The sequence below is a fragment of the Xyrauchen texanus genome, chromosome 33, assembly GCF_025860055.1.
Source record: "Xyrauchen texanus isolate HMW12.3.18 chromosome 33, RBS_HiC_50CHRs, whole genome shotgun sequence".
NCBI lineage: Eukaryota > Metazoa > Chordata > Actinopteri > Cypriniformes > Catostomidae > Xyrauchen > Xyrauchen texanus.
Genome location: NC_068308.1, coordinates 19542885 through 19568952, shown reverse-complemented (window position 1 = coordinate 19568952; position 26068 = coordinate 19542885). Strand labels below are relative to the sequence as shown.

Genomic DNA, 26068 nt, shown 5'->3' with positions numbered 1-26068 from the left:
TTATATATATAATTATATATTATTATATATATTATTATATATATATATATATATATATAGTGAAGAAAATAAGTATTTGAACACCCTGCTATTTTGCAAGTTCTCCCACTTAGAAATCATGGAGGGGTCTGAAATTGTCATCGTGAGGTGCATGTCCACTGTGAGAGACATAATCTAAAAAAAAAATCCAGAAATCACAATGTATGATTTTTTAACTATTTATTTGTATGATACAGCTGCAAATAAGTATTTGAACACCTGAGAAAATCAATGTTAATATTTGGTACAGTAGCCTTTGTTTGCAATTACAGAGGTCAAACGTTTCCTGTAGTTTTTCACCAGGTTTGCACACACTGCAGGAGGGATTTTGGCCCACTCCTCCACACAGATCTTCTCTAGATCAGTCAGGTTTCTGGGCTGTCGCTGAGAAACACGGAGTTTGAGCTCCCTCCAAAGATTCTCTATTGGGTTTAGGTCTGGAGACTGGCTAGGCCACGCCAGAACCTTGATATGCTTCTTACAGAGCCACTCCTTGGTTATCCTGGCTGTGTGCTTCGGGTCATTGTCATGTTGGAAGACCCAGCCTCACCCATCTTCAATGCTCTAACTGAGGGAAGGAGGTTGTTCCCCAAAATCTCGCAATACATGGCCCCGGTCATCCTCTCCTTAATACAGTGCAGTCGCCCTGTCCCATGTGCAGAAAAACACCCCTAAAGCATGATGCTACCACCCCCATGCTTCACAGTAGGGATGGTGTTCTTGGATGGTACTCATCATTCTTCTTCCTCCAAACACGGTTAGTGGAATTATGACCAAAAAGTTCTATTTTGGTCTCATCTGACCACATGACTTTCTCCCATGACTCCTCTGGATCATCCAAATGGTCATTGGCAAACTTAAGACAGGCCTTGACATGTGCTGGTTTAAGCAGGGGAACCTTCCGTGCCATGCATGATTTCAAACCATGACGCCTTAGTGTATTACCAACAGTAACCTTGGAAACGGTGGTCCCAGCTCTTTTCAGGTCATTGACCAGCTCCTCCCGTGTAGTTCTGGGCTGATTTCTCACCTTTCTTAGGATCATTGAGACCCCACGAGGTGAGATCTTGCATGGAGCCCCAGTCCGAGGGAGATTGACAGTCATGTTTAGCTTCTTCCATTTTCTAATGATTGCTCCAACAGTGGACCTTTTTTCACCAAGCTGCTTGGCAATTTCCCGTAGCCCTTTCCAGCCTTGTGGAGGTGTACAATTTTGTCTCTAGTGTCTTTGGACAGCTCTTTGGTCTTGGCCATGTTAGTAGTTGGATTCTTACTGATTGTATGGGGTGGACAGGTGTCTTTATGCAGCTAACGACCTCAAACAGGTGCATCTAATTTAGGATAATAAATGGAGTGGAGGTGGACATTTTAAAGGCAGACTAACAGGTCTTTGAGGGTCAGAATTCTAGCTGATAGACAGGTGTTCAAATACTTATTTGCAGATGTATCATACAAATAAATAGTTAAAAAATCATACATTGTGATTTCTGGATTTTTTTTAGATTATGTCTCTCACAGTGGACATGCACCTCACGATGACAATTTCAGACCCCTCCATGATTTCCAAGTGGGAGAACTTGCAAAATAGCAGGGTGTTCAAATACTTATTTTCCTCACTGTATATATATATATATATATATATATATATATAATAGCTTTACTTGCCCCACATTAACTTATGTGAGATGAATGCATAATCCTTCCAATCAGAGTGCTTGATATCCATTAAAGACTGAAGTCTTTTTGCACTATGTAAATAAACGTTACCTGATTTGATGTCTCTCCATCTAAAAGTGGACATTTGTGGTTAACCCCTACTGGAACTGCCCAGGACCAAAGAAACCAGTTCACACCACTATGCACAGCATATCTATACAATGTTGTATATAGTTATTTTTGCTAAATATTTATGGTTTACAACATAGTAAAGGAATAGTTCATCCAAAATGGAAAATTCTCTGATCATTTACTCTTGACTTTCCTACTTCTGTGGAACACAAACAAAGATATTCTGAAGGATGTTTGAGGTGTTTTGTCCGTACAATGCAAGTCAAAGGGGTCCAAATCTTTCAAGCTCCAAAAAGGACATTAAAGCATCTTAAAATAATCCATTCGAATCTAGTGGTTTAGTCAAAGTTGATACAGTTGCTTTGGGAAAGAAAGAGATAAGCAACAATTGTACAGAGTGGATATCTGAGTTACTGTAGCCTTTCTGCCAGCTTGAACCAGTCTGGGCATTCTTTGTTGACCTCTCTCATCAACAAGGCATTTTTACTCACTATAAATCTTGACATCCAGCCCAACTGAAACAGTGCTGGCTTTAAGACAGCTCCTCTTTTGATTGCACGTGATTTCTAGTTACTTAATCCTGGTATCATTGTACATTGAGATGTTGCAGTTTGATTTTCCAGTGTGTAACCTACCATAAACCTTTTGGTGATTGTGGTACAATTTAAAAGTATCACAAAAAATCAAAATCCATGGCTATCATTGTAACTCCTGTCTGCCTTTTCAAAATAGCCCAACTGAGTGTGACAACCGCAAACCTTGCAACACTGTGTCTGGGTTGTGCTCAGTGCTCTTCGCATGAGTCAAGAGCAAGAAAGTGTGTGAACGCACTTCTCTTATGATCATGCCAGGGAGACTGCGGATGCCAAGATTTATAGTGAATAAGGTCTTATATTAGGACACTCCAAACCGATCGTATCGCTTTGAAGACATGGATTAAACCACTCAAGTATGGATTACTTTCATGCTGCCTTTATGTCTTTTTTTGAAGCTTGAAAGTTTTCAAGCTTCAAATTTGTTGAGAGAGAGAGAGAGAGAGAGAGAGAGAGAGAGAGAGAGAGAGAGAGAGAGAGAGAGAGAGAGAGAGAGAGAGAGAGAGAGAGAGAGAGAGAGAGAGAGAGAGAGAGAGAGAGCGAGCGCTACTCTAATGCACATAACATTTATATCAGTTTATTTTATTTACTTTGTTCTGGAAATTAAAGGAACATTCCAGGTTCAATACAAGTTCAATCTATAGCATTGTGGCATAATATTGAGTACCACAAAAATTATTTTGACTTGCCCCCCTTTTCTTTAATCAAGGTTTCACTGAATCACTCTATTTTAAATATTTACAGTTTTAAAAGTATAGCCACAAAATGTAAATAAAATGTGTGTTAACATGATTTCAGTTTGATAAAATCGCTTGCTAACCTTTACTGTGTAAAGTTATAACCAATTTTACAACATCATGCCATGACGATGTGATGTCCACAAACCTTAAAATGACTGTAAAAATGAAGGTTTAATCAACTGTACAGCTCAAATAACACATGCGTTTTAAAAGATGAATTAATATAGGTGCTTTTATAAAATTATAAGCTTCAAATTTCTGCCTTTAAACTCTCTGAAAATTGGCCCTATTCACTTCCATTGTAAGTGCCTCATTTGTAAGCTTGAAGAAAAGGAGGCACGAGTCAAAATAACTTTTGGTAATCAATATTATGCCACAAATGCTGTTGATTGAGTTTAACTTGTATAACACCTGGAATATTCCTTTAACAGATAAAATCATTCATTTAAATATTATATTAAAATATAGCTAATATGCTTTCCTTAAAATAGGATGCTAAAAACTGTTCCTGAATTACTAATAAAATTGATCGCTATATTACAGTCTCTCACTTGCTTGACTCCTGGTATTGCAGTTATTTCCACTTTGATCATGCATCTCGAGGGCTGTGCTGCTCTGCTCGTAGGTCCTCACTAGGGTCCATATGAGATTTAAGCATTTATCCATACTGTAAATGTTAGCAGAATTTGCTTAAACACAGTGAAGCTCTTAAATTCAATTTAAAACTGCAAATCTGTACACTTTCAGCATCCTAGAATCTACGCAGGTTTGTGAGAGAGAAACGCCTCAAAGGACAAGTGACGGAGCAAACGGCTCTCTTGATACGAGCCAATCATCTGGCGCGCTTGATCCATTTCTGATACGAAAAAAATCATCAAGCTGCGCCGCGCGAGATAGAACCGCATCCGAGGAGCATCCGAGCCAGTCTGCATACATACAACGCACCAGTCGCAGTTTAATAGACTAATGGCAACGGAGGACAAAGGAAAAACGGTGGCGCCTCAGGCATTACTGGAAACCGGACCCCTTTCAACAACAACAACACCATACAGCAATCTTAACAGTAACAACAACAATAACAATAACAACAAAGACAGCGAGGGAAGCGAGGGAGCCACAACGGCCACATCTACAGCTGATGTTGAATCAGGTGGGGCTGAAAATATCATAGGGAACGGTTCTTCTGTTAATGCCACCGGAGGCAAAAACGGCAAATGGGTCCGTCTCAACGTTGGGGGTACGGTGTTTCTAACGACACGACAGACGCTGCTGAAGGAACAGACTTCATTTCTCTACCGACTGTGCCAGCAGCAAGACTTGCATTCGGACACGGTAAGACAGGATGTGAATGATATTTGACTGTAACCGTGTTTTCCCTTCGGATGCAGAGCGCTTATGTTGACATTATTGATGAAGCTGGGGGTCTTGATTCAGATGGACCAACACGTGCTGCGCTGCTAATGCGGACCCCCTCATTGCTCGAGCATTAGAGCAGCATCACATCCATTAGTCAGCCACATCCTCATTTCACTCCATGATAGCTTTATCAGAAAATTTGTCCTGCCTTGTTTTGTGAGGGTGAACACCAGATGACAATGATGCCTCCTAAAATAATAAATCATCTTATGAAAACATATCCAGGTCAGAATACCCCCCCAAATAATAATATATATATATATATATATAAAAAAGAAAATTATATTTTGTATAGAGAAATTGAAACCTTTTCATGGAATTGTGCTTAATTGACAATGTCATAGTGAAAAAAAATCTGCATGGCTATTCGGTATTTTCTCGGTACAAAATATAACTTCTTATTCCTTTTTTTGTTCTCCTTTTCGTACTGAAATATGACCAAGGCATGTTCTTGAGACATTTCGTGAGATTAATGCATAGTATGTTATAATTGGGGATGTACAGATATGAACATTTTTGGCCGATACAGATAGAAAAAACCTTGTAGGCCAATACCGATATTTTGCAGTTTACCTTATTTGGTCATCAAATCACTGTTTTATTTGTAATGCTTAAAAATGTGCACAGCTTTTTAAGGTATAGTAATCGCACAAAGCAATATTGTGATTTCAATCTTAATTCAATCAATCAAGCAGCGTTAATAGATATCATACCAATATCTCAGAAGTCAATGTCTGCTGGTTTCAAATTGTTTTGGATGGTTTCCCTCATCATGTAGCCTATAGGTAAGATCCACATTCACAATGGTCACATCCATTTATTATGTTTTTTCCATATTATCGTGAGAACAAGACAGAATACAAATTTAATATTACATGTTCTTATGAGTGCCAAGCCTTCTACATATTGTGTCTATTTATTATTTCTGGATTGTGCGTTTGGATTCACAGAGTGTTTGACTCTTCTACATTGCAAATGTATAAGCTTGTATCTTTTAAAGTTTAAGTGTGTAGTGTAAAATAGTTTTAATGTTAAGCCATAACATTTTGTTACATGTTTAGAATTTAGAACAAATACTAAAATCAAGCAAGTTATTTTAGCTGTTCTGGTGTTGTGGTTTCAAAAGCTTGCTTGGTTTAAAATGAAGAACTTGTATTGCAACAAAGAGAAGGATGCCAAGAATCTGGGGCCAGATTTTCTTAAGAAAAAGTAACAAATATTTTATATACCATAAAAGACTTCTTAAGAACATTCAATGTCCTTGTCAAGTATAAACATTCTTGCAATTTATCCCAAGAACTTTCTTAAGAAGAATTTGTAAATCCGGCCCTTGGACAGGATCTTATTGATTAATGAAAACCTCCCTGTGTTCATTGTTAGTGTACATTGAAAGAGCAGTGTGACTTTTAATGTGCAATATTTATTCAAATAAGAGGTTAAAGGGATAATTCACCCAAAATTCACCTTTCACTTTCATTGTAAGAAAAAAAGAGGCATTGAAAGAGAATGATGACTGAGGTTAACATTCTGCCAAATATCTCCTTTTGTGTTCCGCAGAAGAAAGTCATATGTGTTTGGAACAACAACAAAAGGGTGAGCAAATGACAGGATATTTACTATCAGTTTAAAAGAATATTCCAGGTTCAATACAAGTTAAGCTCAATCGACAGTGTTTGTGGCATAATATTGACTACCACAAAAATGTATTTCGACTTTTAAAAAAAGGCAAAATCTGGGTTCAAGTGAAGCAATTAAAATGGAAGTTTATGGGGACCTATCTGTTAAAGATAAAATACTCACAGTTTCAAAAGTATAGCCACAAGACATAAACAATATGTGTGTTAACGTGATTTTAGTGTGATTTAATCACTTACGGTACTACTAACCTTTTCTGTGTAAACATATCTAATTTCACAACTTCGTTGCTATGACGAATTTACACCATAAATCCTAAAACAACCGTAAAAATTATGATTTAAACAACTTTACAGCGCAAATAATTCATGCATTTTAACAGAAGAATTAATGTAAGTGTTTTTATAAAATTCTAAGCTTCACATTTCTATCTTTAAACCCTCTAAAAATTGTCTTCTACTGTAAGTGCCTCACTGTAACCTTGATTTTTGCTTTTTTTAAAGAAAATAAGGTGCAAGTCAAAATACATTTTTGTGGTAATCAACATTATGCCACAAATGCTGTTGATTGAGCTTAACTTGCATTGAACACAGAATATCCCTTTAAGGCAGTGCAGTGAATATTATTACCAATCCGCTCAACATCTGAAAAGTTGCTTTAAAACACCTCCAGTACATCTCAAAAGTGTATAACACGAAACATAAGAAATTATTCCACCGTATTCACTGATGTTTAAATTGTTTAAATGTTATCTTGCATGCTGTGAAGCAAATATTGCTTTCCATGGGAAGGGTTATTATGCAGCTCAGTAGCTCTGTTTTTAAATTAATACGCTCTTTGTTTGCCTACCAGGTATTTCCCATGGGATGCAGCTAGTTCCCTATAGGGACTTTTTTGTACTTCCTTGTGAAACTGCAGTGTTAAATATACATGCAAGATTATCATGGACAGATACAACACTCTTGTCTGATTTTAAATTCTGCTTGTTTAAATCATATACAGTTATTGTGTGTAAAATCTCCTGTGCATTCCTTGTGTTCTTCTGAAATCATAAGCGGAGGGGGACAGCTTGTCCCCTCTGACCCACTAAGAAACTGGAGAAGTTATGTGCAGGTGTTGTCATGCCTGCTGTCAAGTTTAGTCATGTCTATGGTGTGGAGCTGTCTGCTGTTCTTGCTACTTTGTGTGTGTACAGCATGCGTGTTTGCTCATGTGTAAATTATGTTCCCCGTCTGTCGCTCACTTCGACGTTGTGTCGAAGAAGTGACACTAGGTGTCTCTCTTGAGAGCCTTTTGCATCTCTGATCTATGAGAAAAGGCCAATGAGAAATTTGCAGACAGAATTTGCATGTCCCGCCCCCGGACATACGGGTATAAAGGGAGGGAAATGCATTCAGAAATTTTCTTCGGAGCCGACTGGTTGTGTATGCAGCAAGCTGCGAGTCACACAGTGTTCCTCCCATCTCTGAGCGATTGCTGTTGGATCTACGGCGCATATCAGCAGCTTTCTTCTTCTCTCCACGGTAGTGCAGCTTTGCCCCTGGGTGCTTCGACAGTGCAGTTAAAAGAGTTATTTCTCTAAAAGAGTTATTTTCTCTAAAAGAGCAATATACACAGCTGGCGTTGAACATCCTTTTCAGGATGCATCTTTATAAAGAGGCCCTTCCGCCCTTGTGTAGTTCCTGGATGCGGTAGAGTGCTCTCCGCTCCTGACGGCCACGAGCGCTGTCTTGTGTGTCTGGGCAGCGATCACACTGAGGTAGCGTTTGTGGATGGCTCATGTTCTCATTGCGAGAACATGACCATGGCAATGTTGCGGTCATGGCTTTCCTTCCTCAGAAGGAATGCCACTCTAGCCACCCCCTGCGTCGCTCCTTCTTCCCGCTGGATTGAGGATGACCCAGCTGGCGATGGAGGTGATTTGGGGATGGCAGCGGACGCGGTTTCGCCAGGTACGTCCCCGCGAACCGCCCGCCCCCGACACGCTCGTTGACTTCCGTCCGGGCTCGAGGTAACAGCGGCTCGCCTCATGGCCAGCCCCTAGGTGGACAGAGCGGTTGCGATCCACCTGTGCCACAAGAACGCCGCTACCTGGCAGGGTCGCCCTGTGCTCCCCTTCAAGGCCTGTAGGATGACAGGCCCAGTTCTCAGCTCCAGCGTCGAGCACCCCGCAGGAGCCGCACACCCCCCGTCTCATGAACCTGGAGAAGTGTTCCAAGCATTCCTGAGACGGATGACCCAGGGACCAAGATGTTTTCTCCGGAGCTGGTAAGCAGACCACTCCATCCCCCGGTGGAGGGCCGGGAGGAGAATTTTCAGTTAAGTTTACTTACTTTGCTGTACGCACATTCTCAATAAAAGAGCAATTCCCTTTGTCTCTGGGTCAAATGCCGTTCCCACTACTGTTGTCCCCTGGCAAAATCTTGCCGCCAAACTTTCAAACCCTGGACAGACCTCTGCTTTCTACGGACAGGAGTCCCCTTGCAGCAGGTGTTCCGACGCATCCTGGTCACAACAGAGGCCTCCAAATTGGGTTGGGGCAGCGTGTGCAACGGGCACGCAGCCGCGGGAAAGGGGCCCCGCTGCGCTGGCACATCAACTGCCTAGAGTTGTTGGCTGTACTTTTTGCCCTGCGGAGGTTTCTCCCGCCAATTCAGGGAAACACGTCTGTATCCGATCAGACAGCACCACCATGGTAGCGTACATAAATCGCCATGCCGTCACATGTCACAGCTCGCCCTTCGTCTCCTCCTTTGGAGCCAGCAGTGACTCAAGTACGCATTTCCCCCAGTGAGCTTGCTTGCACAGGTGCTGTGCAAGGTCAGGGAGGATGGGGAACATGTCATTCTAGTGGCTCCCTATTGGCCCACTCAAACTTGGTTCTCGGATCTCGTACTCCTCGCGACAGACCCTCCCTGGCAAATCCCCCTGAGGAAGGACCTTCTTTCTCAGGGACGGTGCACGCTCTGGCATCCGCACCCAGACCTCTGGAACCTCTATGTCTGGCCCCTGGATGGGATATGGAAGATCTAGCTGATCTACCACCTGCTGTCATAGACACGATCAACCAAGCCAGAGCCCCTTCTACCAGGCAACTTTACACCCTGAAGTGGCACTTGTTCGCAAATTGGTGTTCTTCCCGGGCTGAAGACCCACAGTGCACAGTTAGGTCAGTGCTTTCATTCCTGCAGGAGAGGTTGGAGGGGAGGCTGTCCCCCTCCACCTTGAAGGTTTATGTAGCTGCTATCGCGGCCCACCACGACACAGTAGACGGCAAGTTTTTGGGTAAGCACGACTCTATTATCAGGTTCCTAAGAGGTTAAATCCCTCCTGGCCGAGCCTGTTCCCCTCCTGGGATCTCTCAGCAGACATATGCAGAGCAGCGGGTTGGGCAGCACCCAATACCTTTGTGAGATTTTACAATCTCAGGGTTGAGTCGGTTTTGTCCCGTGTTTTCTCAGGTCCAAGCCGGTAGAACTCTGTACACACTGACAAACTGACCGGGTGGACCACTTGCACATAGCGCCCTTTCCCTCCGCTGAGGTAATACAGTGCGCCTTTACCCCAGGAAATTCTATGAACTCGGCTCCCTGGATGACTCCTCCCTAGCCCTCTGGTCCACGAATTCAGCGGAGGAATTCGCCAATCAAGACCAATGCTGGTACTCAATTTACCCTGTACTGGAATAGGTGCTCCACAGGACGGGCTCCCACGTGGACTTTCCCCCTGTGTGTATTTTCCGCGGTATGGTCCCCTTGCAAGCGGACCCGTGTCTCCCTTGGGCAGTCCTCACAGACCCCCGGTTGCCGTGTTTGTAGCAACTCCTCCCTCCCAATGAGGTTGGATCTACCACCGCGCCATTCTCCACATGTGACCTAAAATCTCATGTGATGTATTTCACCACTCTTTACCTCCCCCAGTCTGGGCAGGTGTGTTCTCCGCAGGGTCCTTCCCCCCTGAAAGAATAGGAAAACTGAGAAAGATCGCCTTCCCCGAGTGCGTATGATAGCGTTAAGATGGCCCCAGCCGCTTTAACTCTATGCGAGAAACATAGAGAGAGAAAAGGCGCGGCCTGCTCCCATGCTTGGCACATCGCCTTGTTCCTCCCTAGTGTCGCTTCTCCGACACAACGTCGAAGTGAGCGACAGACGGGGAACGTCTAGGTTACGGATGTGATGAGATGGTGTGCTGCGAAGGGATAGTTAACCCCAAAATATCTGTCATCTTTTACTCGCCCTCATGTTGTTCCAAATCCACATTATTTCCTCAGTGAAACACAAAAGGAGATGTTTGGCAGAAGGTTAACCTCAGTCACCATTCACGTTCATTGTATGAAAAAAGATGCTGCGAAAGTGCATGGTGACTGAGCCTAACATCTCATTACATTTCTAGCAGAAAAGACTCTGGATGATTGGAATTTAGAATGTAGAGATATGTATAATATTTGGTGTAAGCCCCATCCTACGGTTCAGATACTTGCTTGAACCGTCAGATCCTGCCAGAGGCGAAGATGGCAGGGGAGCGGAGATTACCGCAAAAGGAATAAGAACCTAATTTAACCTATGCCCCTAAAAGAAAATATAAAAACAAATAATTAGACTCAGGACAATGCCCAGGCCTTCAGAAGGTGAGGAACAAATCTGAAAGAAGAGGAAAAATCTGTGAATGATGCAAATATAAGCCTGTATGACTGTGCAACATGCTACTATTGTGCCAGATCCTGCAGAAGGAAAGGAAGAGGTGAGAACCGGATGAACCATCAAAGTAGTATTTAATGAAAACTTAAACAAAAGACACAAACATAAACACACATGGCAGCTCTCTCTCTCCCGAACTGCCACATCTGGCTCGTCTTTATCCCTCTCCTCGGTTGATTAGCCCAATTGGGGGCTGGGCGTGCGCACTCACGGCTCAGCCCCACCCTCCACCTCGTCACACCCTGCAAAAGTACAAAAAAACATTTAGCATTAAAGCCCTTGATAAGAGTGATGTCTTCTGTGCAATACTCCTTCAAAAGGACAAACGCTGTTTGTGTTTGAGCCCCACAATGGGGCGATGTGGTTTGTGCAATACACCTGAAGGAGGACAAAACGGTTAGCTTTTGAGCCCTGATGAGGGCAACGTTGTTTGTGCAATACCATTGCATAAAGAAAACACATTTTGCATTTTAACAACATTTTGAGTTTGAGCCCTACGATGAGGGTGAGCATTGTTTGTGCAAACCCCTGGAAAGATAAACTAAGCTTTGCCATGTGAAGGGAAATGAATGCTTTCTTTATAAACCTTTGTGCTTCTCAGGACATGATTGGAGTCACTAGCAGGAGCACCGCAGTTGCAGTGTTGCAAATGCTGCCTGGGAAGAATAGAGCAGTAAGCGCCATGAAGTATGAAGGTGTTGAAGGACAGGGAGAATAGCAGTTGCAAAGTCAGGGCTCCTTTTGGCTGCAGAGAGCATGGACATCAATTGTTAAAGAAAGTTTAGGATTAGGGTTGTGCCGATGGACGATATCATCGTCCATCGTGATGGCTGACCAACATCACGATGTAGAGCCACCATCGTGATGCCACGCCCCCTTTTGCGTGTCTTGCTAGTGTGACTCACTAATCCTAGTCTCTTCTATAGTTAACCTAAAAACTTTGCAGGGATTGCTCTGTAAATTAAATTGAGAATATAACTAATGCATATATGCTATTTTAAATACTGTAGTATATTAATTTTTATTAATTAATTATTAGTAGTTGTAGTGTCTCAGAAAATCTTGCTCATTGTCACATAACTCTTGTACACTGAAGCGGCAGTTTAAGATAAACCCAGACCAGTGAACATCAAATAACTTTTGTCTGGTTAATACTTTTAAAGAAAAATTTCCTTGGCCATAAATCCATAATGTCAAATCAAATGAAAGAAACAAGGTGAATATGAATAACACACATTTATTAAAACATAGAAGAACAACAAATAAAGAACAAGAAAACGGAACAACACTCAGACCGAAACTCAGCATTAACATTTCACTTATAATTAGCAGCACAATTAACTTCAGCACAGGCTACAAAATAAATTATGTTATTGAAATATTGTAAAGTGGTCATATGAACTACACAAATGAACGCTTAAAAAATAATATGCAAAATCGAATAGCTCCAGAACGGATGGCGTAAAAATGCGTAAAGAAGTCTAATATCTTTCACCATAGACCATGTTTAAATGTCGATGTTTCTGGCTAGAAATACCAACATATTCACTTTATCTGGTTTTAATAAGCTGCGGATTGGAGTAACTACACTACCCGCTGTGCTGAAGACCCGCTCTGATGGAGTACTGGTAGCACATATGCACAGATATTTCCGTGCTAATCTTGCCATGAACGGAAACCTTTTGTCGTTCGTTTTCCACCAAGTCAGCGGGTCCTCTTCCCCATCAATGGCCATTTCCTGCAGGTACATGGTCATTTCTGCCTCGACCTTTTGCTCATCAGTGAGTAAAATAACGAAATTACAGTTTTTAAGTGGAAAATAGTATTTATGTAAAGAGATATATTAAAATAAAAAGTGCACAACTCTTTTTAAATGACAGCTAAAAAAAAAAATGCTTCACGTGTCGTGCAACCTACTGATAAAGCGCCGACGAGTCATTAGTTGGGTTAGTGAAATAACGAAATTATAATTTTTCATATAATTTTTGAAAATTATATGAAATTATATAATCCCCCGCCCCACCCCACCGACGATATCATCGTCCATCGCAATGTTTTACTGTCAACATCGTCAACTGCCAATTTAGGGGACATCGCCCAACCCTATTTAGGATTTAAAATCCTAAATGGCTATATAACTATTTGAAATCTTATCGAATGAAGGACAAGGGACTGCGAATTTAGCAAGGGAAAACATGTAAATGCGAAGAAATTATATTATGTTTGATGCAGAAACTTTGATGAAGCCCATGCCAAACCGGCTGAATATTCTGTATCTGCTTTTAAATAAGTGCTAATCCAGCACTGTTGTAATCCCTGTAAAGTAATACAAAACCTTACAAAATGTTTCTGCATCGGCACAAGCACATATACAGTGGGGGAAAAGGGGGAAAATAACCAAATTGCACAGATAACTTAAAATAAATTGAATGTTGTTAAACGACGTAGAGAGAATTAATGGGGAGCTTATGTTTTGACAAGATGCAGAAAATTAACTGTAAGCGGAAACTTGAGTGATGAATTATGGAATTTCAAACATTTTGATAAAACCCCATTGTTTAGAAAGCTTCATACTGTAGTCCTATAACTAATAACGGATTAAAAGTTTACAGTAACCCCTGATAAAAAAAGCTCTACAATGTATTGATGCAAAAGACGTTTTGATATGATTATTTGATGAGCAGCTAAATGCATTGTACTGTTAATGAAAGAGGCTAAAGACACATCTTTTTCGTGAACACCTAATCCATTCATGCTAACACACTACCTTCGTGTTCTTTAAATTTTTTTAAAGAAATCCCTGCTATGTGTATTGCTCTAAGCTATGTGAGACTTGTACTGCAGCACTTATTATATTGTTGTCCCTTTTGTTGGATGAATTGCTTCTATTGTTCTCATCATTTGTATGCCACTTTGGATAAAAGCGTGTACTAAATGAATAAATGTTAATGTAATGAGACACTGAGTGTAATGAGCAATGCTTACTGCTAGGTGTCAGTGGGCATGCAGAACAGATGATACTTCCCCTTTAAGGAGAATGTGGACATATAAGTCAAGAAAACATTTAACGTGATTTAACGTGCAATAGGAGACCGGCAAAACGCGATAAGCATCATCTTAACTTAAAGGATGGCTCAGACCCTGTAAAATCAGTACTTATGCACGATGACATGCATGAATAATGAATCTGGATTCCCCGATGAGGCGTAAACTGATTAACATTTGAAGTGACTTTTGCTTGTAAAAGCAAGGCATAGTGTGTGCAATGATTGTGTGTTTCACTAACTTGTGCATGACTGAAAACAATAGAGACAGGTGTGTAGGCTTATAAAGTGGAGGCTGTATTGTGATTGGATGAGCTGCCTGATTGAAATAGAGCATACGGATCCAGAGTCTTCCTGCTAGAACTTTCGCTTATGGTTCCATTTCTTTTCAGCTTCTGTGCATAAATAGATAATAAATAAATATCAGGACTGGGCAAAAAAGTTGATTTTTGTTTCCATTAATATTTTTTTTGATCGATTCTCAATAGCCATGGATTGATCGTTTACTTGATGCGCAACCCTCCACTACAATGAGAGGAAATCACTTGCATTTGCAATTAAATTTCAATGTGACTAAAAATGTATATATTTGGCAACCGGCTGTTAAATGTTTAGATTTCAATGTACACAGTAATTGTGTTGTATATTGGTGAAATATTCAGTAGCAAGGTCCTTTCACTGCTTGTTGAGCGTAAAAGGAGTCCAAAGATGAGAGCCACACGACCAATTTGCCATTGAATAATGTCTCTTACAGTCAGATGTTAATCAATTGATGCACTAATTTATAGACACTGTTTCCTAAAAGAGACCGTACCGGTTCTTTGTTCAATAAATCATTGTAAATACCTGTAAATAGTAAAAATTATGCAATTAAACTAAAATTTTACAAAATATATGCAATATAACAACATTTATTGATTAAATACATTGATTTGTCCATTAAAAAAAAGCTAAAATGTGACAAATGCTGCAAAGCTAATAAAATATATTTAGTAAGATTAATATGTTTACAATGTACCCAGTTAGTAGGTTAACCGCATTAGCTGGTTGAGAATTTATTTCATATGTAAGCAAAAGGGACATTATTACTGAAATGTGAAATATGAATTGATATCGAATTGAGAGCTTGTGAATTGGAATCGAATTGAATAAGGAAATCTGTATCAATACCAGACCTAATAAATAGCTTTTTGTCTATAAAAGTTATGTCTATGTATCTCTTCATATCGCTCTGGTTTTATAGTGATTCTATGATTATAGCAGTGCCTCTATTCTGTCACACCACCATCTTCCTTTCTTTTTTTTTTACACACTCTCTATATTATCTCTTATTCTCAATTCTTTCACCCTGGTAACTTTCTATACACCCTTTAAAATTCCTTTTTGTACCATTGCTGGTCTCTTTCAGAGTGATCTTGCCCCGGGTTTAGTTGTGCAATGTTCTCTGTTGGGCATGTTGTACTAGGGTGTCATGTAGCCTACGTGATGTAATGCTATGTAGGTCTTGCCTCACTAGAGCTATGCTGAGCTCAAGGTTTATTCACTGCATAGAGAAGACCCTCAACCATTCTGGGACTATGGCTGATGCCATGCGTGACTCACTGCCACTTTCCACATGCCCTTTCCTTTAATGTTTTCCCTTTTTTGTGCCAGATTTGTATTGCCTGGGGCATTGTACTGTTCACTGCATTCTGTTCATGAGCTTTCAGCTAAACAGCCTCAGCACCATAGTAGTCCATAACAATTATCACATGGTGATCACATTCTAACAATATTTATTGTTGAAATATTAAATACTACATCATTTTATATTTATTGTAAATAATGTGTTATTTAATATTGTAATCAAATGTAATAATAATGTGGTATTTATACATTAACCTTTAAATGCATACCTTGGGTCTTTAGTGACCCGGGACCTCATTCTACCCCCTGTACCTCAACGAGTTATGTCCACTCCTCTTTAGTATTCCTCAGTCTCTCATAAATAGAAAAAAAAAACACACACACCCACCCACACAAAAGGCAAAATAAATAAATAACACTTTATAATGGCTTAAGTACCAAAAATGTATAGTGTCATTAGCGACCAGGTATGTAAGTGTTTGTTGTTGTTGTTGTTTTTTGTTGTTTTTTGCACTTCCATAAATTCTATTTTTATGATTATTTAATATCTATATAAGTTTACTATCACAGGATATCTATTTCTTTGTTCATTACAAGATAAATTAGTACTATATTCTAAATAAATAAATACTATATCACTTTGATTTTCTGTGCATCAATGCTGAATTATCAGTATCCCACATGCGTGCCTACATACATATTATACATGTTATTTCTTACTCAAGGTGGCGCTGCTGTGTCAGTGATTAACTTGATTTACATTTGACATTTCTATTTGATGAAGAAATAACATAAAATGAAACTATAGCAAGTACAACCAATGAAGAGTATGATATGACTATTGTCATTTGGGTGTACTACTGAAGTTATGCAAGTTGTGCATCTATTTATCTACTCAGTACCTGAGAAAATGCTTATGTGTATTTTATGTGTAGATTATGTTTTGTGTAGCTCAATATGTGTTTGACAGTTACGTCTCAGGAAATGTCAGGGTAAAAGTAATGAATTCTGTTCACGATTTGCCTGATTTGTTGCATTTTCTCATTGATATATATATATATACAGTGCATCCGGAAAGTGCTTCACTTTTTCCACATTTTGTTATGTTACAGCCTTATTCAAAAATGTATTAAATTCATTATTTTCCTCAAAATTCTACAAACAATACCCCATAATAATAACGTGAAAGAAGTTTGTTTGAAATCTTTGCAAATTTATAAAAAAAAAAACGAAAATAAAAATCACATGTACATAAGTATTCACAGCCTTTGCCATGACACTCAAAATTGAGCTTGGGTGCATCCTGTTTCCACTGATCATCCTTGAGATGTTTCTACAACTTGATAGGAGTCCACCTGTGGTAAATTCAGTTGATTGGACATGATTTGGAAACACACCTGTCTATATAAAGGCCCACAGTTAACAGTGCATGTCAGAGCACAAACCAAGCCATAAAGTCCAAGGAATTGTCTGTAGACCTCCGAGACAGGATTGTATCAAGGCACAGATCTAGGGAAGGGTACAAAAAAAATTCTGCAGCATTGAAGGTCTCAATGAGCACAGTGGCCTCCATCATCTGTAAATTGAAGTTTCGAAGCACCAGGACTCTTCCTAGAGCTGGCCGCCTGGCCAAAATGAGCGATCGGGTGAGAAGGGCCTTAGTCAGGGAAGTGACTTAGGTGGTCACTCTGACAGAGCTCCAGCGTTTCTCTGTGGAGAGAGGAGAACCTTCCAGAAGAACAACCATCTCTGCAGCACTCCACCAATCAGGCCTGTATGGTAGAGTGGCCAGACGGACGCCACTCCTCAGTAAAAGGCACATGACAGCCCACCTGGAGTTTGCCAAAAGGCACTTGAAGGACTCTCAGACCATGAGAAACAAAATGATCTAGTCTGATTAACTCTTTGGCCTGAATGGCAAGCATCATGTCTGGAGGAAACCAGGCACCGCTCATCACCTGACCAATACCATCCCTACAGTGAAGCATAGTGGTGACAGAATTATGCTGTGGGGGTTTTTCAGTGGCAGGAACTGGGAGACTAGTCAGGATTGTGGGAAAGATGAATGCAGCAATCTACAGAGACATCCTTGATGAAAACCTGCTCCAGAGCACTCTGGACCTCAGACTGGATCAAAGGTTAATATTCCAACAGGACAACAACCCTAAGCACACAGCCAAGATAACAAAGTAGTGGCTGCAGGACAACTCTGTGAATGTCATTGAGTGGCCCAGCCGAGCCCAGACTTGAACCCGATTGAACATCTCTGGAGAGATCTGAAAACGGCTGTGCACTGACGCTCCCCATCCAACCTGATGGAGGAGCTTGAGAGGTCCTGCAAAGAAGAATGGGAGAAACTGCCCAAAAATAGGTGTGCCAAGCTTGTAGCATCATACACAATAAGACTTGAGGCTGTAATTGGTGCCAAAGGTGCTTCAACAAAGTATTGAGCAAACAAACTTCAAACAAACTTCTTTCACATTATCATTATGGGGTATTGTTTGTAGAATTTTGAGGAAAATAATGAATCCTTTTTGCAATATGGCTGTAACATAACAAAATGTGGAAAAAGTGAAGCGTTGTGAATATTTTCCGGATGCACTGTATAGTCAAATTAGAAATATATTTTGTTCTATTATTTTACAATTGTCTTGAAAAGAATAAATAGAAAATTTGACACTATTTGGCCATTTCGTAGATTCATTTGTGATAGATTTTCGTGCAGGGTCTAAAGACCCGAATATAAAGTGTTTGGTGACATTTCCATGCATTAACAGGATTAAACATTAACTATATTAAATATTTAACAACTTAAAGTCACACTGATATTCAGTCCTGTTATCTGTGTGTGTAGGATGAAACTGGTGCTTATGTGATTGACCGAGACCCCACCTATTTTGGTCCCATACTCAACTACCTGAGACACGGGAAGCTGGTTTATAACAAAGAGCTGGCAGAAGAAGGTTTGTGCCATTACCATTGTTAAATCTCTGGCCACATGTCATTTTTATATAAAAAATTTAAATAAATAATATATATATATATATACAGTATCTCACAAAAGTGAGTACACCCCTCACATTTTTGTTAATATTTGATTATATCTTTTCATGTGACAACACTGAAGAAATGACACTTTGCTACAATGTAAAGTAGCGAGTGTACAGCTTGTATAACAGTGTAAATTTGCTGTCCCCTCAAAATAACTCAACACACAGCCATTAATGTCTAAACCGCTGGCAACAAAAGTGAGTACACCCCTAAGTGAAAATGTCCAAATTGGGCCCAATTAGCCATTTTCCCTTCCAGGTATCATGTGACTCATTAGTGTTACAAGGTCTCAGGTGTGAATAGGGAGCAGGTGTGTTAAATTTGGTGTCATCGCTCTCACACTCCCTCATACTGGTCACTGGAAGTTCAACATGGCACCTCATGGCAAAGAACTCTCTGAGGATCTGAAAAAAAGAATTGTTGCTCTACATAAAGATGGCCTAGGCTATAAGAAGATTGCCAAGACCCCGACACTGAGCTGCAGCACGGTGACCAAGACCATACAGCTGTTTAACAGGACAGGTTCCACTCAGAACAAGCCTCGCCATGTTCGACCAAAGAAGTTTAGTGCCCGTGCTCAGCGTCATATCCAGAGGTTGTCTTTGGGAAATAGACGTATGAGTGCAGCCATCATTGCTGCAGAGGTTGAAGGGGTGGGGGGTCATCCTGTCAGTGCTCAGACCATGCGCCGCACACTGCATCAAATTAGTCTGCATGGCTGTCGTCCCAGACGGAAGCCTCTTCTAAAGATGATGCACAAGAAAACCCTCAAACAGTTTGCTGAAGACAAGCAGACTAAGGACATGGATTACTGGAACCATGGTGGTCTGATGAGACCAAGATAAACTTATTTGGTTCAGATGGTGTCAAGCAGGTGTGGCGGAAACCAGGTGAGAATTACAAAGACAAGTGTGTCTTGCCTACAGTCAAGCATGGTGGTGGGAGTGTCATGGTCTGGTGATGAATGCCAACATGTACTGTGACATACTGAAGCAGAGCATGATCCCCTCCCTTCGGAGACTGGGCAGCAGGGCAGTATTCCAGCATGATAACGACCCCAAACACACCTCCAAGACAAGCAGTTCCTTGCTAAAGAAGCTGAGGGTGAAGGTGATGGACTGGCCAAGCATGTCTTCAGACCTAAACCCTATTAAGCATCTGTGGGGCATCCTCAAACGGAAGGTGGAGGAGCACAAGGTCTCTAACATCCACCAGCTCCGTGATGTCGTCATGGAGGAGTGGAAGAGGACTCCAGTGGCAACCTGTGAAGCTTTGGTGAACTCCATTCCCAAGAGGGTTAAAGCAGTGCTGGAAAATAATGCTGGCCACACAAAATATTGACACTTTGGGCCCAATTTGGATATTTTCACTTAGGGGTGTACTCACTTTTGTTGCCAGCGGTTTAGACATTAATGGCTGCGTGTTGAATTATTTTGAGGGGACAGCAAATGTACACTGTTATACAAGCTGTACACTCACTACTTTACATTGTAGCAAAGTGTTACAAAAACCTGTGTCTGTAGGTGTTTTGGAGGAGGCAGAATTCTACAACATTACACCGCTGATTAAATTAATCAAAGAAAGGATTCTTGAACGAGACTCGAAGGCCACACAGGTAATGTGCAAGTCCTTTATCATGCTTTCATGTGACTTAATTTTCAGGAAACATATTGCAGCATTCCTTCATTTTCACAACTCTTTTGCTTTCTTAATGCTATTATATTTCTACCGTACATTCTTGACTATATTTGAGTTCTTATGCAACAGCCGCCAGTCTCCTGCCCACTCTCTCTTTTCTTTCCATACATGCCTTTTGCATCATCCTCCACATGTCGTTTTTTACTCTTCACCAGTCCCTACCCTTCTCTCTCTCTTTCACTTGGTCATACAGCAGGTACCACCAAAGCACGTGTATCGGGTGTTGCAGTGTCAGGAAGAGGAGCTGACACAGATGGTGTCCACTATGTCGGATGGCTGGAAGTTTGAGCAGGTCAGCGTGCGCGCCTGCCGAAAGCCCCGCCCCGGACTGCTCTGGACTGTGGGTTGGACTGACACTGAGTTGATTTCCCTTTCCCTTATCCCAATGTTCCCAGTGTCCAATTCTCCCCTCAGATTCAGAGTCCAGTAACAGATCTAAAGTGTGAAATAAAATGTTTGCCATGTAGTGGCTTGGCTACTCAATTTGACCATACAAGATCAGTTGCACCAAACCTGTCTTAATTATATGCATTTTTTTTTTATGTCAAATGATACGAAATGATTCTGGTTTTGTACACATGCATGTTGCTATTAGGATAACTATGACACAACAAAAAAATGTCAGTTGGTGATACCTATACCGGTTCATGATTTTCTAAACTAATTTTGATACCTCAGAAAAACTAATATGCTACTGTAAACACTTTTATAAAAAGTCATATTTTAATAGAAATATTAACAAATTAATTTAAACTGTAGGGGTGGGTAAAGATATTGATTTTCCAATGTTTTGCGATCTTCATTTGAACAGTCTCATACTGATTTTAAAATCCCAAGATCTTTTTTTTATTATTATACTGTGTGCAACCCTCTACTAAAATGAGAGGTAATAACTCACATTTGCTACCAAATTTCGCACTGACTAAAAATGTATATATTTGGCAACCGGCTGGTAAATGTTTAGATATCACTCACCAGTAATTGTGTAGGATAGTGGTGAAGTATTCAGCAGATCCTTTCACTCTGTGTTGAGAATAAAAGTTGTTCCATGTACTACATGTCCAAAGAAGAGATCCACGTGACCCATTTGTCATTGAATAATGTCACTCTTTACAGAAATACCTGTTTTAGCATGTGGTCAACAAATCAATGTAAATACTTGTAAATAGCACAAATTATGCAATTAAACAAAAAACATTTAACAAAAAATTATATATGAAATATACGATTTTATTTATTTAATACATAAAAGCCAAAATGTGACCAAAATGATGAAAAACGAATAAAACATCATTAATAAAATGTATATTTTTATAATGTTAATTATAATTAACAGCATTAGCTAGCAAAGAATTTCTTTCATGTTTAAGCAAAAGGGGCATTATAACTGAAACATACTCATGAATTGATATCGAGAGCTTGTCAATCGGAATTGAATCGGGAAATCTGTATCAATACCCCACCCTATTAAAAAGATTTGAATTATTTATTCAAGTAAACATAGCTTCAAGTTTTTCAAATAGATATTCAAGTAAACTGTAAAACAAACAAAAAATACAAAGAAATAATTTAATAGCAGTGTGTTTTTTCCTCTTTCTTGTCAATACTGGTTTTTGATTAAAATTATCAACAGCGGCATGTCAATTAGGCTGCATTAACACTGCAATGCCTAATACGCCGACCTGATATTTTGACACAAATATACATTACATTTAGACAACCAACTGTGCCACGCCGGGCATTTTGACAAAAAGTGCATTTGATCGTTCACACTAGAAAGCAGTCAAACAGAGTGCAGGTACTCTCTATTAGTACAAAATCTCAGTACTCTGTACTAGATAGACCAGTATCGTTTCATCATTTACATTTTAATATCTATTAGGTACCTTAATAACAGTATTTTTAACATCCCTAATTGCCATGAAACAAGATAATTGTTTTTTGTGCAACTGACTGGGCATTCGACCCAGCTTGATGTTTTCCTTCATAGTCCTCATCCCTTTTCTTAAATCTTAAGTGCTTGTGATGAAGGACCCTCTTTCTATCTCTTTCTCTCTCTCTCTCTCTCTCTCTCTCTCTCTCTCTCTCTCTCTCTCTTTCTTGGCTGTTACTTGGTTTTGAAGATGGTGAACATTGGCTCATCTTACAGCTACGGAACTGAGGACCAGGCTGAATTTCTCTGTGTTGTTTCAAAAGAGCTACACACCTCTGGTGGAGGCTTGGGAACAGAGCAGAGTCACAAGACTAAGGTTGGTGCACCTACAAACACAGACGTAATATGTTCTCAATTTTTGATTGTACAGTCTCACACACACCCTCTAAAGCACAGTTCCAGTAACACATTCCTCAAAAACATGCTCATAAAAGACTGCTTCTTTTCACCTCCACTCATTCCTTATCATATATTAGAATGATTTTTCTGCATTAATAGCCTTGAAAGTCATCTGCACACCTACTCACAATTACATACATTTCATAAATCTTTTTTTTTTTTTTTTTTTTGCTATGCTGTCATCTGTCACTCTGTGATTCCTTCGTTTTCTTTTCACGCTGTTGTCCACTCATAACATAACTAGACCTCGGACACACAGGAAGAGGATGAAGCAAGGGAGGAAGAGGAGGATGAGAAGGAGGAAGAGAGAAATGCCACCCCCAATGAGTGGATTAGAGATTAGCAGAAACTTGTGTCAGTGTCCCAATGGAATTGGTGAGGAATGGCATCATGTTGTGTTAGTGGTAGAGAAAATTCTAGTAGTCAAAGGATTTGGGTAAATTGCATTTCAATGCACTAAATACTGTAAAGCTGACCACAAAAACCAAAATCTAAATTAGATCCTTTAGCTATTAAAATAGTTATCTGATATGACGATATGATATGTTGTGTGGCATCTACAGCATGAGAGAACTTTCAGTTTCACTTTCTATTTACAAGCATAGTGCAATGAAATGCAATAGCCTTCACCTACTAGCAGCTCCCAAGCATGACTTTCTGTCAATTTCCCATATAAGTAACTGCTGCATATGTACAAATATGCAACAGTTCCAACTTAAATGTTGACCTTGGCCTGTCGTGATTATTAAAATAATCGTCTGATTATTTAATCTTCTGATATTATTGTGCAGTTCAATTCCAATCACATTTAATGCCCAAATAAGGGGATTTTAAGCAAATATTTAAATGCAATGAATGGTGCATTTATGTATCATTCAGTTGAACTCTGAGCTGCACTGCGGATGTCAACCAAAGCAGCTCCTTTCTGGAAGAGCGTGTAAAGCGCTTCTCAAGCGCTCTGATGTGCATTTTGTCAGCAGAGGCTATTGGCAAACTCCCATGAAAATAAAAACAAACAAATATAAACTTTGATAGTGAAATCAAAGCGCCCCGGTTTCACTTTAATTTTATGATCGTGTAATGGCAAATGTTCCTGGTCAAAGGGGATTCATACACACAGTGTTAATGACACACAGTGACAGAGGAGGAGACACACACTTTGGGTGCTTTCACACTAGCACTTTTGGTGCGCATCCAGGTCAGAATTATGTCAAAGTGAATGCTGTTTATCGAGCTCAGGTGCGCACCCGGTAACCGCACACAGGTCTGCTTGAAAAGGTGGTCTGGTATGGTTAATTTGAACTCCAGTATGTTTCACTGCTGATATGAACTCAATCGTACCAAAATCGTGGAAGCGAACTGCTTGTGATGGCATAGTTTCCCTTCAGAGAGCAGCTCACATTCTTCACATCTCTTGCAATGCATCCGCAGGCTCGCGGCAGACAAACACTAACATTCATCACATCGTTGCACATTCCGTGCATCCACGGGAGACAAATGCAAGTGTTGTTCCTTGCATGTAAACTTTTGGTGGTAAGTCCAAAGAGATGAATACTTTAATAACACAGTGAGGCTGATCTCTTCTTGAGTTGTTTCCTAGATGCAGTATTAAACAGCTGCTGTTTGTACTCATGTTGATGACACAATCGGACCACGGTTCGGACCCAAATTATCTGATGTATACAGAGAGGGGAGGAAACAAACTGGTTCTGTCCAACATTTGAGCCAAGTGTGAAAGCACCCTGCTCTATTTCTGTGGAGTGATAAAATGAAGAAAAGAATCTCAAAGGTCTCTTCATGAGAAATACGTGCTTGTGGGTAATCAAAGAGCATTCAAATAACATATGGAAGTGAAGAAATTAGGACTGAAATATTTCATAATATAATATTTAATAAAAAAACTAAATATATTTTTTTATATGAGTTCCAAAAACAACAGTGTAAATGTAAAATTTACCGAAACTAAAGTTGACCAAAAAGAGAGACATATTTGAAATATTTCGAAATATTGTGATATTTAAAACATTATTTGCCATTCATAAGTTTCTTAAGCCTTAAAAGGAAATCAAATATCCCTATTTTATTATTAGTTTTATATATTTTAAGTTAAATATGTAAAAATGACTTCTTAAGGTGTATGTAGCACACATGCACCTAAAGATATATGACAATTAATAGTGAAAGCCCTAAAATATACAATTAATAGTCATAATCGCAATTATTTTTGACAATTAATCTCCAGCTAAATTTCATAATTGTGACTGACATAATTGGAGTCCTGCATAGAAATTTAAATCCAGCTTCTGAATGGGATTTTCTACACAAGTCAACAGACTTTAAAATGATGACTGCACTTTAGTCAACCAAATACCTTCATTATTTAGCACAATGTCTGTTCCATAAATTGCCTTTTAGTCACTGCCATCTCAACCCATATCCACATTTTCAGGTTAATGTATCTTTGTATTTGTCATGATTACATGAAACAAAGACGACATATTTCTTTTGACATTATAAATAATTATCTGTAATTATTCATAATTAAATCCCCGTTTGAGTGTGACTAATATCTTTTCCACTGTTTCGCAGCTTTTTCAGATCCATGGATCCCGGATGTAGGATAAAGAGAAATTTATTTTTCTAGATATCATTTTATCATGTGCTCATGATGCTGTTTTTATTGTCATGAATTTGTTGACTTGAGCAACAGGTATAATTGTGAAAAAGACTTAACAACCAGCAGCAAAAAAAATAGTAATTGTGCTGAATTAAATTTTTCTGATAGAAAATGGCACTTGAGATAGTACCATTTAAGAAAATACACAGTTATATCTTAGTAAATGGCCTATTACCAAAGAGTGCAACCTAGTTATAGAATACCTAAGTAAATATGATGTACTTAAAACTGACAAAGCAGAACAAACCTGAGAACGAAGAATCAGTAATTTTACAATATCATCATGTTAAGATTGTGGACTTATTAAATAGAGTTTAGATTTTCCACATGTACTGTGGCAGAAGAACACCGTTCTGTGGTGACTGAGGTGACGCAGACACCAATCATGCCCTGTTCCATCTAGCAAACATGCACAGATCAGCTACTGGTAAAGTGCCAATGGTGTCACCCTGGCAAACCACCAGCAGTGCACTTTACCACCATTTTCAGTCTGCAGGAATGCATTTGATAGTCACTGGTACCAGCTAGAAGGTAAGGGTGTCATTAGAGGTCACTGGGATGTTTTAGGCCTGTGGAGGTTTCTGATAGTTTGGTGTATGTAGTATATGAACTAAACACTAGTTACTGAGCACAATTCACTTAGTGGTGTACCTACAATGAGGTTTTTGTTCATTCAGCTGATCTGCTGGAAGCTTTTGGTTGATTAAGATACTGTGTCTCTTGTTCGTTTAT

The 26068-nt window shown here is 39.7% G+C and overlaps 1 protein-coding gene across 4 annotated transcripts; it reads left to right on the top strand.

Moving 5' to 3' along the window:
- The first annotated feature begins 4064 nt into the window (after positions 1 to 4064).
- LOC127626626 (BTB/POZ domain-containing protein KCTD5-like) lies at positions 4065 to 25998 on the top strand. 4 transcript variants are annotated; one of them, XM_052102557.1, is made up of 7 exons: positions 4065 to 4492; positions 18433 to 18541; positions 20153 to 20244; positions 20524 to 20619; positions 22451 to 22576; positions 22904 to 23034; positions 25249 to 25998. In XM_052102557.1, the coding sequence occupies exons 1-6, from the start codon at positions 4127 to 4129 to the stop codon at positions 23000 to 23002; spliced, it is 888 nt and encodes a 295-aa protein (XP_051958517.1). In that variant the 5' UTR covers positions 4065 to 4126; the 3' UTR covers positions 23003 to 23034; positions 25249 to 25998. The 4 variants fall into 4 exon arrangements, with proteins under 4 accessions (XP_051958517.1, XP_051958515.1, XP_051958516.1 ...); XM_052102555.1 differs by having other exon boundaries at positions 20524 to 20667; XM_052102556.1 differs by having other exon boundaries at positions 20521 to 20619.
- Positions 25999 to 26068: the final 70 nt, after the last annotated feature.

Excerpts from the sequence above, each read along its gene's own strand:
- LOC127626626 (XM_052102554.1), top strand. The coding sequence starts at position 4,127 with ATGGCAACGGAGGACAAAGGAAAAACGGTGGCGCCTCAGGCATTACTG. Across the intron at positions 18,542-20,152 it reads CAAAGAGCTGGCAGAAGAAG|GTGTTTTGGAGGAGGCAGAA; the intron begins GTTTGTGCCATT and ends CTGTGTCTGTAG. Across the intron at positions 20,245-20,520 it reads GAGACTCGAAGGCCACACAG|CAGGTACCACCAAAGCACGT; the intron begins GTAATGTGCAAG and ends TTGGTCATACAG.